The sequence below is a fragment of the Trachurus japonicus genome, chromosome 8 (assembly GCF_045865225.1).
Source record: "Trachurus japonicus isolate A0001 chromosome 8, Traja_1.0".
NCBI classification, from domain to species: domain Eukaryota; kingdom Metazoa; phylum Chordata; class Actinopteri; order Carangiformes; family Carangidae; genus Trachurus; species Trachurus japonicus.
In genome coordinates this window covers 9,706,672-9,716,683 of record NC_140914.1, presented here as the reverse complement: position 1 = coordinate 9,716,683, position 10,012 = coordinate 9,706,672, and the positions used below count along the sequence as shown (strand labels likewise).

Sequence of the window (10,012 nt, the reverse complement as noted above, 5' to 3'; positions counted from 1 at the left end):
GCTGTTTAATGGAAGCAGGAGTGTCATGTTGCAGCAACATCCCTCTTGGGTCTCACCTTCTTCCCCCCACCCCCACCAGCATCACTGCCACCACCACTACTACCCTCCTTTTGCATCCGCGGCAGGAAGTTTGAGGGGCTGAACAACGAGGAAAAGACGAATAAATTCCAAATCTGACCAAAGTTCTGTAAAATACCCTGGATTTTCTGAGGGTTAATTATGCTACACAGATTTCATCGATCTCATGTTCACCGAACAAAACTACAACTTGCAGATAATTGCTCCGGGGCTACTTTGGGATCAATACTGTGCCAACATATCAGGCTGTATTGGAAAGTCTCTGTATGGGTGATTGCTTGCTGCATCAATCCGGCTATAACAGAGAGCCATTTCCTAGTCGCTGCCCTGCCCTGCTCCTCTTTGTATGGAAAGACTGAGGCAGATATTTTCCTCTCATTGTCCAGTCCTGGGAAATATCAGACATTTCAAGCTGTTTGTATAAGTTGTTTTGTTGTTGTTGTTTTTTCTTCCAAAGCTTTTTACAGCCTAGTGGTGGAGACAACATCAGTGCAAGCGGTTTGCTGTCTATGTATATCCTCTGGGGACCAGAAGGGAAGCTCCTCGCCCTGGATGCAACATCAGGATTGACCGCCTGCGATGGTGGATGATGGTAAGAGGATTGGTGGTCACAGGATGCTCTTGAGGAGGTGGAGAGAGCAGGAGACGAGAGGAGGGTGGGTGGGTAGGTGGCTGCTCGGTGGGAATGTGTAGCATTGCACTCTACGGGTTTCTCTGGTCGGATTGTCTTTTTCCTCAGCTTCCACCTCAGATTTCTGGATGTTTTCTGATGGTTGAGAGATTTAAATTTCTTGCTAAATCTTTAAAAATACAAATTAAGGGACTTGACTCAGATTTTGAAGGTAGGTGCTTCTTGTCTGTCTACTTGTTTACTTCTGTTTGCCTGATGTGAACTATTACCCGGTTCAGGTCGATGAGTGGAAATAATTGCAGTTTATGATGGAGATAGGTGATTTAAATAAGGATAAATATGTAGCTATGGTATAATTAGATGGGTTAGGGTTAGGGTTAGGGTCTAAAAATGTTGGTCTATATATTTGAGTTCATGAAAAGTTCATATTTTAACAAAAATGAGCTCTGATTTTAAAATATTTATCATCAGAATGATTTAACTGCTCAACAAAAAAGTATTCATGATGAGTTATCTCTATTTTTTCTTATTTCTAAAGACAGTATCGCAGTTTAAAAGCTTGTTTATGGAGAAGTAGAATTTCAAATTCACATTTTCTTGTATAACAACTGAGACAAAAGACAAGTGTGCCACCCTCAGATTGATTCTTAGTTGCACGTCACTTCCACAGAGTCATCCAGGAGGCCATGCCAGGCAGCCCAGAGAACATCCCCCTGGGAGAGTGCACCCTCTCCCAGTCCCGGGACCAGCTGACGCCCCCCAGCCGCACCGAGAGCACCGTGTTCAGCCTCTCTCGCAGCGAGTCCCTCTGGACCAACGAGGCCTCCCGCGGCAAATGTGAAGTCTACTGGTTCCCCATCCACCTCATGTCCACCGGGGGCAGCTTCCTGGCGTGCGGCATCATCATCAGCGGCCTGTACTTCGCCGGGCACTGCAGGAAGGTGACCACCATCCTGGGACCGGCCCTGCTGTCCATCGGGCTGATGGTTTTTGTGGTGGGCGTGGTCCTCATCCCCATCACTAAGGAGAACAGGAAGCGGTCCACCATGAAGAGGCCGCTCAGCTACTACAGGCCTCCCGTGTTCAATCTGTGAGGAGGACACGTTTTGGGGGGAGTAAACTCTGAACTTTTAAGGCCACAAAGAATTGAAATGTACTTCTTTCAGCATGGGAGCGTTCTTGGTGTTGACATTTACATTTATTCCTTTGATTTAAGAGGATTGACAAAACAAAGCACTTATCCTCAAGTCTCAAGTGTGCATGACAACATTTTGCATTAATAACCCTGGCAGGCTGAAAAGAAGGTGAGAGTGCAAGGACAACAATGTGCTGTATGAAACTCAATTACTCACACATTTGCACACAATTTAGCGATGAGGATACTAGAGAGAAAACTGTATGAATATTTATGAGGGGAAAAGTGGACGAGGGAGGTGGGGGTGTCTTCCTAATGCTGTGTGGTACAGTATATGCCAATTCATAAATAATTAAAGATTGTGAGAGCTAATGTCAGTTCCCGGTTTACTGCGTCCAGTCCTCGCTGTGGGACAGATTCACTGAGAGGGCAACTTTGAATCCGAGTGCACTCATCCTCAAATATATGTAAAAGAGAAATCATTTGACTACTGTGACCTGAAGGTGCATTTTCATGAGATTCAAATATTATGTGGTAGGAAAGTTTAAGTAACCCCTTCAGGCCCAGATTTCTTTTTTTCTTTTTGCAATGGACGTTTATTGGTGTTTTTGGATTAGGTTTGGTTTGTGTATTTAAAGCGTCTATAGTCAATATGTTTACATTAAGAATTATTGAGCAGAAAGAAGAAATAAATAACCCATAGTGACGATGAACCTGCAGAGATTTATCACACACCTCTGCAGTTTTCTGGAGCCTGTTAGTCTCATTCTGCTCTTTTGTTTCCTGATGTACAACTTCATCATTTTGGTTTATCTTTACCAGTCTCAGCGGCGTATTCGGCTGCAGCAAAAACATCCATTAACAACTGTATGGTATGTGCCCTCCAAGATATTACTCTCAGGAGTTAGATGTCCTGATCTATCTCTGTTTTTGTTTATTATCCTCCTGTCGTGCTCCACCCCAGATGTCCCCTGACTTTCTTCCTGTTTGTTTCCAGCTCCACCTGCTCACCTGTGTTCCCATTTCCAATCCCCGCCTACCCGCACACCCACCCTTCATTTCCCCTAACTTGCTTCCTGGTATTTAGACCAGCCCACTTCTTCACCGCGTCAGCTTCCGACATTGTTTGCCAGTGATCTCTGTTTGTTTCACTTTACTGTGCTGCTCATCCTCATCCTGTTCCTGCTGTAACTCTGTGTGTCTGCATGTCCGTCTGTCAGCCTGTCTGTCTGTCTGTCCGTCTGTCAGCCTGGTCCTCATCACTTTGTTAAAACTCCTTCCTTGCTCCTCTGTGCCTCTGCTCCTGTACCACCAGCTGTGGCACAGTTTGCCATCATGACAGCAGTGCGACAGACAAAAAGGTCAAAAAGAAAAAGTTAAGTCAGAAACATCATCGTTCAGAATAAGCTGTGCATTGACAAAACAGAAACTAAATGCTCTCACAAAAACAACACAATTAGCTTTTGAAAAACTGAAAGTCAAACCTGACAGACCAGGTCGAGATAAAATACCTATGTTAGATTATATCAAGTCAATATTACAGATACCAAGGTGGTTCATATTTATTAATCGGTGGCCGCTGTAATAGGTCATTTGCAACCATGAATGCTGTTCCAGATGGAGCCACTTGACCTCTGAATCCATTAGATTTGTATTATGTTAAGTCTGACCTTATAACCTTGTATGCACATCACTGCCCTAAAAGGTTACAGCTGAAATGATTAGCTGGTTAATTAACAGAGAATTAAATCACAACAGTTCTGATAATCAAACAATTCCTTGTGTAATTTTGCTAAAAAAAAATAAAAATAAAAACTTCCAGGGTTCAGCTTCTGAAGTGCAAATATTTTCTTCTTCCTAAGATATCTGACATATGCTTCTGGTTGTTGGTCAGAAAGAAAAGCTGTTATTTGATCATTGGTCAGTTATAATTATCAAGAAGATAATTAAAAATGCTATTGAATCCATTGGTTCTTTTATTTATAACATGTTTGGTTTCAGTAAAACTGCACAAAACAAATTCATCTTTATGATATTTCATACTGAATGTCCATCGCAGAAAACAAGTTTACAGAGATAAAATGTTGATGTAGGTGTAAAAAAATAATGATCTGAGGATGCTAAACTCCATAGTTATATTGTATCTCATTATACAAGGAAATGGGTGTGAAATAATAAACTAGGGAATGTCTTGTGGGTGCAAAAATAACATATGAAGGAGTTAAGCTCCAATACTTGGTTCAAATAGACTGAAAATCAGTTTATATTAGTCTTCTGGTTTTATGTGGAAGTCTAGGCTGGGCACCTGCAGATGGTAGGTAGCCTACAAACAAATTATATGCAACATACAAAGCTGCGTCATGCATAATCATTTATTTGACTACCAAATCCAACTGCTCCCGTGAGCCTTGTGCCATTTGCATCATGGGAACCAAACTACATTATTGTGGTATTTGGACATGCAGGTCAGGTCAGTGATGCTGCTATTAAACAATAACAACAACACAAAAAGGCGACACTGCCTGAAGCGGACGTGAGTGTGTACGTGTGCGTGCGTGTGTGTGTGCGTGAGTGATCTGTGTGTGTAGATACACTGTTTATGTTCACTTTAAGGTGGGGCGTCGCTCCGCAGGTGCGCTGCTACCGCCTCAGCTCAGGTGCTGCAGGATGAAGCATCCTCCCGTTACACCGAGCTGAGCTCAGAGCGGCTGTGATGTTCCCACCATGGAGCTGGTCAAGTGTATCGGCAGCTGCGTGGGGTTGTTTTTCCTCGCCGTCGCTTTTGACGTCGTCGGTCTGGTCCTGCTTTTCATCGGGATATTCGCCAACCTGCGCATCGACGGACGCTTCTACGGCGACTTCTTGATCTACACCGGCAGCCTGATCACCTTCTTCAGCCTGGGCCTGTGGCTCATGTGGTACGTGGGCAACGTCCAGGTGTCCGAGGATGAGGAGTGGGGCAAGAAGCGAGACAGCGTGGTGGTGATGCTGGCGAGGAAGATATCCGAGAGGTTGAGCCAGAAACTGAGAGGAGACGAGGTCGCCGTGAACAAGGGGGGCGCCGCCGAGGAGGACAGGTGCAGCCAGGTGGGGTCAACATCTCCACACAAAGCCAGCAGGGTGACGTGGGGCAAGTCCGCCGCCTACCACAATGAAGGGTACGATGACTCCCTGGACTCCCCCACTGCAGAGAAAGAAAAGGAAATGATGAAACAGGAGTTTTCAACCACGATATGATGACTGCAGAAACATGTTGGAACAAGTTGGTTGTGACTTTATTGGCAAAGATCTTTTTAGAAACACCGAGTGTCACCCACAAAGTTGATCTTGACACTCAAAAGAGGGTTTCTATAGAATATGTGCAATTATCTTTTACTTTCCAGTACCACTTTATTTCACAGGTCCGTGATTTCCCATCACATAGGCTACAGGTTCCTGTAAAGAACTGTGTATTTTTTAGTTACAGGGAAAATCAGGGGTGTTCCTAGCAGTGCATTATTGACAATGGAATAATGACTGAATATTCATTTGGGAACTCCCGTAGATAAATATTTCAACAGAAAATTATTTCATTGTTTGTAAAACATGGGTCCATACATTATCATTATTTTTCATTTTAAACTAATTTGTATTTGATGTACATTTCATGTCCAAAATGCTGTTTCAAAGCTTCTATCATACCACTGGGCAAAAATAGATTACCAATCTGAATATCATATTATATATGATATAGCATGTGCCTTTTAGTTTGTGGTCATTTAATTAATCAAACATTGGTTTGTCAAAAGTTGCCATTTGAACAGATCATAAACTAAAACTCAAAGACATAATTATTCAATTTTGCACAGGGATCCTAGTTTGAAGGTATCCTATTTTCATTTTTTTTTATATATTATATATATTGTCCTAACTCAAGTTAACTTAAACTGATTTAATGCACAGAGAATGGGGGAAACATAGGGTCCCTGAGCTCATGTTTATCCCATGGGGCCCCATATGTGACTCCTTAAAATACTTGAATTTGTCAATTAAAATCTTTAGGTTTTTAAGGAATCGTGGCACAAACTCCTCCTTAGGTTCCAAAAAGACCTGATTGTCCTCCACTATTTCACATGTTTTTCCATTTGTTTTCCAGAAGTGCTTTGTCATCTCTCGCGCTGTAGCTCCTGTCAGGTGGAGTAAAGCGAGCCCTTGTTTGCTCTCTGATTTACTGTCAAACTTACACACTGGTCGGACTGGTTTGTGTCAGTGGTGTGGTGTTGGTTAAACAAACCTGAAAATCCTCAACAGAGGATCACATGTAACCCGAGAACCTGTATAAGATAGTGTAATATCTACTGAATATCTAATAATCACACTGTTGAAGTGGTTTAGCTGCAGAGTTTTAGCCTTTAGATTTGAATTATTACACCTCATGCAAATGGAGTTTGAGTGTGACAGACAGAATATACGACACTGAGATCAGAGCGGTGAGAGCGTTCCTGTAAATAAAGCATCGTTCCTCTCTGCTGTTGTGGTAGGCAGGGCAGTAAGTCAAAGCTGCAGAGCAGAGACAAATAGTGGCAGGGTGACTGGTCAAACAAGACAGAGAAGTTTCCATTACGTGCATTTCCTCTTTGTGACAGTCACTTCACAATAGACCGGTATCGTTATTGTACTGAGGCATGAACTATGGATCATTAAATATTGAGGGAAGGCTTGAATGCAGCAAATCCCACCCCGAGCTGCTCCCAAGCTAAACAGAAAGGGTGAATAAACGCACTTCCTGGGGTAAATCTTTGAACTCAGTTGGGAGTGAAGTCAAGAGGAGGCTTTATAATGATGATCTGATAAAAGATGCAACACACTGATGCAGTTTCATTACACAAACAAAAAGATGTGGGAGGGGGGGTAGAGGGTGAATGGTGGAAGCAATTAGTTATAGCAGACTTATCAATGTGTAAACATGAGCTCAATGGCCGGTGATTGCGAAACGAATGTGCATAAATCTGTCACACAGGTTACAGACAATGGGTTGATGTGAAAGGTGTAAATAGTCTATAAGTCAGCCCTGCAAAGGAATGAAGATGGACTGTAGGGTTTTTTTTTCAGTGGGTGTTAATGAGCAGAACAACCCGTTGTTGTGGTTGGATACCAGTCCTTCCACTATACGTCTTGAGCTATGAAAGAAATGCAAGGTGTGCTGCTGCCACTGAAAAGAAATGATGCAAAGGGACAGGAAAGCACTTTTGCGGAGACACTCGCCACCGGCTCCTGTCAGACCTTCAGACGACGCGTGAGTCCCACCAGGCTCGACCATGGAGGACGGAAATTGTACAAAATTCTTCCTGTCGCTGGCTATCATCCTGGACATCGTCGGCCTCGTCCTCTTTTTCGTGGGCATCTTCGCGCCTTTGAGCTTCTGGGACTTTTTCGTGCTGTCCGGGCCTCTGCTGATCTTCCTCAGCCTTGTCTTCTGGATATTCTGGTACCTGGGGAACCTCACCGTGTCTGAGGAGGAGCTCAACCTGCTGCCCAAACATGACATACTGTGATGGTGGACAGTGTGAAGGAAGCTGGTCTGAGTCAGATATAGACAAAAGACTTTTGACTCATTTAAACCGGCCACACGATGAGGACGAGGATGATGATGAAAATGGGACTGACAGGTGGGACTGAGAAGAAGCTTCACCAGAAATCATGAATCTGTGAGTCTCTGGATCCCTGAACCTCTTGAGGTTTTGGCCTCAGTGAAGGATATGTGATAAATTCAAATCCACGCGCAACCTGGAACACATTTGAATAATCCTGGAAGATAAAAAAAACTCTATTCCACCCTTTGACTTCGGGGTAAAAGCATCTTGTCATGTTTTGCGCCAGTGATTCCTGGACTTTGTTTGAGTGGAAAATTTCTCAGCACTTTTCAAAAGGAGGAGGAAGCTTTGACAAAAAAAAAAAACTGCACTGTGATTCCACGGTGTGCCTTGTGTTATTTATTGTAATGCCATATTATCACCTGTATACACGGAAATGAGATATTTATGTTTCACCATGTCTCTGCATGTTCACAAAAGACAACTGAGCTTGTGAAATTAATAACTAAACATGGTCTAAAACAACTGGTGTTGTGTTCTCTGTGAGGCGGCTGCTCATTAAAAACTAGCTAAACAGGCAGTGTGGGTTTTTGCTGGAGGTTATTTTAGTAAGATCCACCCAGTGCAAAGCCAGAGAGGCAGAATAAACACCTCTCTCACAGCGACAACAAAGGTATGTTAATGGCAGGGGAAAAAACTATTTTCTCAGAGCAATGAATGAATGTCCAACACCTAATTACATTTACTGAGGAGGTTTTTGCCAATTAGCTTTTAGCATTTCCTTTAAAGCAAAAACAAATACACTCTGAATGCTGAATACGTGCGTCAGTCCGTTCACCACAAACAGCACAGCCAAGAGAATGAAACTAATACTCCTCCTCCACGCCCAATTCTTCCCAACCTTAATCAGCACTCAAGGCACCATTAGCTCCCTCAGACATGGAGAGTGTTATTAATGTGTCCATTTGGTTCCTGCCCCTGAGAGAGGAAATGGAGAAGAGGCGTAATGGGTCTCTCTCTCTCTTTCGTTCTTTCTTTCTTTCCCTCTTTCTCTGCAAAAGAGATGGAGACCCTGCCGCCCAGGAGACGCCGCTGGTTCTGTTACACTGAGATCCCCGGGTTGTCTGGATGGTAAACGTATGGCAATCAATGTAATCCTAATCATCCCTGCACTCATTAATGTATAATATCTCTGCTTATAAGAGATGCAGATTATATGAGGGTTTTTTTTTAACTTGAGAACAAGGCTGATTCATCCATCAACTCAAACAACGGAGTTATAAAACATATATTCTTCTGCAGGTAATGTCGAGTAGATATTAGCCTGTAAATCCCACAGCTGTGTGGCTTGGAGCTTCGCAGGAGATTTGGCGTGAAGTGTGTCACAGCGGGTACAGCTCTTCCTGGAACATGGTGGGAATGAAAACCAGTGTTAAAAAAAATACAAGAAAGTAGAATAAGATGGAAACAGCAAGACAAATAGATCAATCCTGCAAAAAGGTCTTTGATTAAAAGGTTTTTTTTTCAGATGTGGGTTTCTAAATAGCTTTATTAAATCACACTGATAGGTACTATAAGCTGATATTTGCAGAATCAAAAGTACTGTCAAATTAGCTGCTCAAACAATCAATCTCAACAAACGTGTTGTTGGAAAAAGATCGATCCCATCAGGCAGCTCATGTTGATATGGTCTGGACTCTGCAAATGCTGGTATTAATAAGTAGATAAATGCTGGTGGACTTTGGCTGTGCATAAATCAGTCTTCTGGCAGATGATGAAGAGATGCTACTCTGTGCGTGCGTGTGTGTATTACAGTGCAAAGTTTGTGAACACAGCTCCAGACTAAAATGGCTGGCGAGTTCACATGATGTCATCTGTGGAGGATTGTGAAGGTGCATGTCTCCCTCCAGTGGTCGGTCAAGATGAAGTTAGAGGTTGGTTCAGGTGGTGGTTCCTTCCACTCTTCACTTCCTTCTGTAGGAAGGAAAAAAATTAACAAAATAAAAGCATGACATCCTGCTTAATACAGTATATCAGACTGTATCTGTCTCTACAGGGCTGGAATCGACCTACATTAAAACTCACATTCTTGTCTTTTCAGGAGAGAAACCAACATCACATGTTTTCATTTCAATGCATCACTTTATCATAAGCTTCTTAGTTTCTATGGCAACTGCGCAACTGGCACATATTTTACTTTTCTGTTGTTTTTGAGGATTATTCATGAAGACATACACTCAAAAAAATGTAAATAGATTGTCTTACTGAGAAACATTTGCCTCATCAAATAGAATATATATATGAATATTTAATTTGTGCATATTCAGTATTTCAATATTATGTATTATTTTCCACAATGTATCTGCTCTTTGACCAACTGTTGTGGTTTATTGGTTATACGGTTACATTTGATGTTCCTACTTAAATAATCTCATCAATTGATGTTTTTGATGTTGCACTGAGGATCAGTGAGGATCGCTGAAGTAGCCATTGTGTTTTCATTGACTTTCATCAAATAAAAAAAAGTCTATATTTTAGCAGCAATACCTTCCAGAAACCATCTACTCACAGACATAAAGAAGTGAAATAAAAATA

At 42.3% G+C, this 10,012-nt stretch overlaps 2 protein-coding genes across 3 annotated transcripts; both read left to right on the top strand.

Moving 5' to 3' along the window:
* The first annotated feature begins 207 nt into the window (after positions 1-207).
* On the top strand, positions 208-2,397 carry pirt (phosphoinositide interacting regulator of transient receptor potential channels). Of its 2 annotated transcripts, none has more exons than XM_085785381.1 (2): positions 208-670; positions 1,380-2,395. In XM_085785381.1, exon 2 carries the CDS (start codon positions 1,396-1,398, stop codon positions 1,801-1,803), a length of 408 nt encoding a protein of 135 aa, XP_085641507.1. In that variant the 5' UTR covers positions 208-670; positions 1,380-1,395; the 3' UTR covers positions 1,804-2,395. The 2 variants fall into 2 exon arrangements, with proteins under 2 accessions (XP_085641507.1, XP_085641508.1); XM_085785382.1 differs by lacking the exon at positions 208-670 and adding an exon at positions 807-920 and having other exon boundaries at positions 1,380-2,397.
* Positions 2,398-4,427: 2,030 nt separating this feature from the next.
* Positions 4,428-5,207, top strand: tmem238l (transmembrane protein 238 like). The gene has a single exon (XM_085785380.1). The coding sequence runs from the start codon at positions 4,569-4,571 to the stop codon at positions 5,079-5,081; it is 513 nt and encodes a 170-aa protein (XP_085641506.1). The 5' UTR covers positions 4,428-4,568; the 3' UTR covers positions 5,082-5,207.
* The last annotated feature ends 4,805 nt before the right edge of the window (positions 5,208-10,012 follow it).

Excerpts from the sequence above, each read along its gene's own strand:
- pirt (XM_085785382.1), top strand. The coding sequence starts at position 1,396 with ATGCCAGGCAGCCCAGAGAACATCCCCCTGGGAGAGTGCACCCTCTCC.
- tmem238l (XM_085785380.1), top strand. The coding sequence starts at position 4,569 with ATGGAGCTGGTCAAGTGTATCGGCAGCTGCGTGGGGTTGTTTTTCCTC.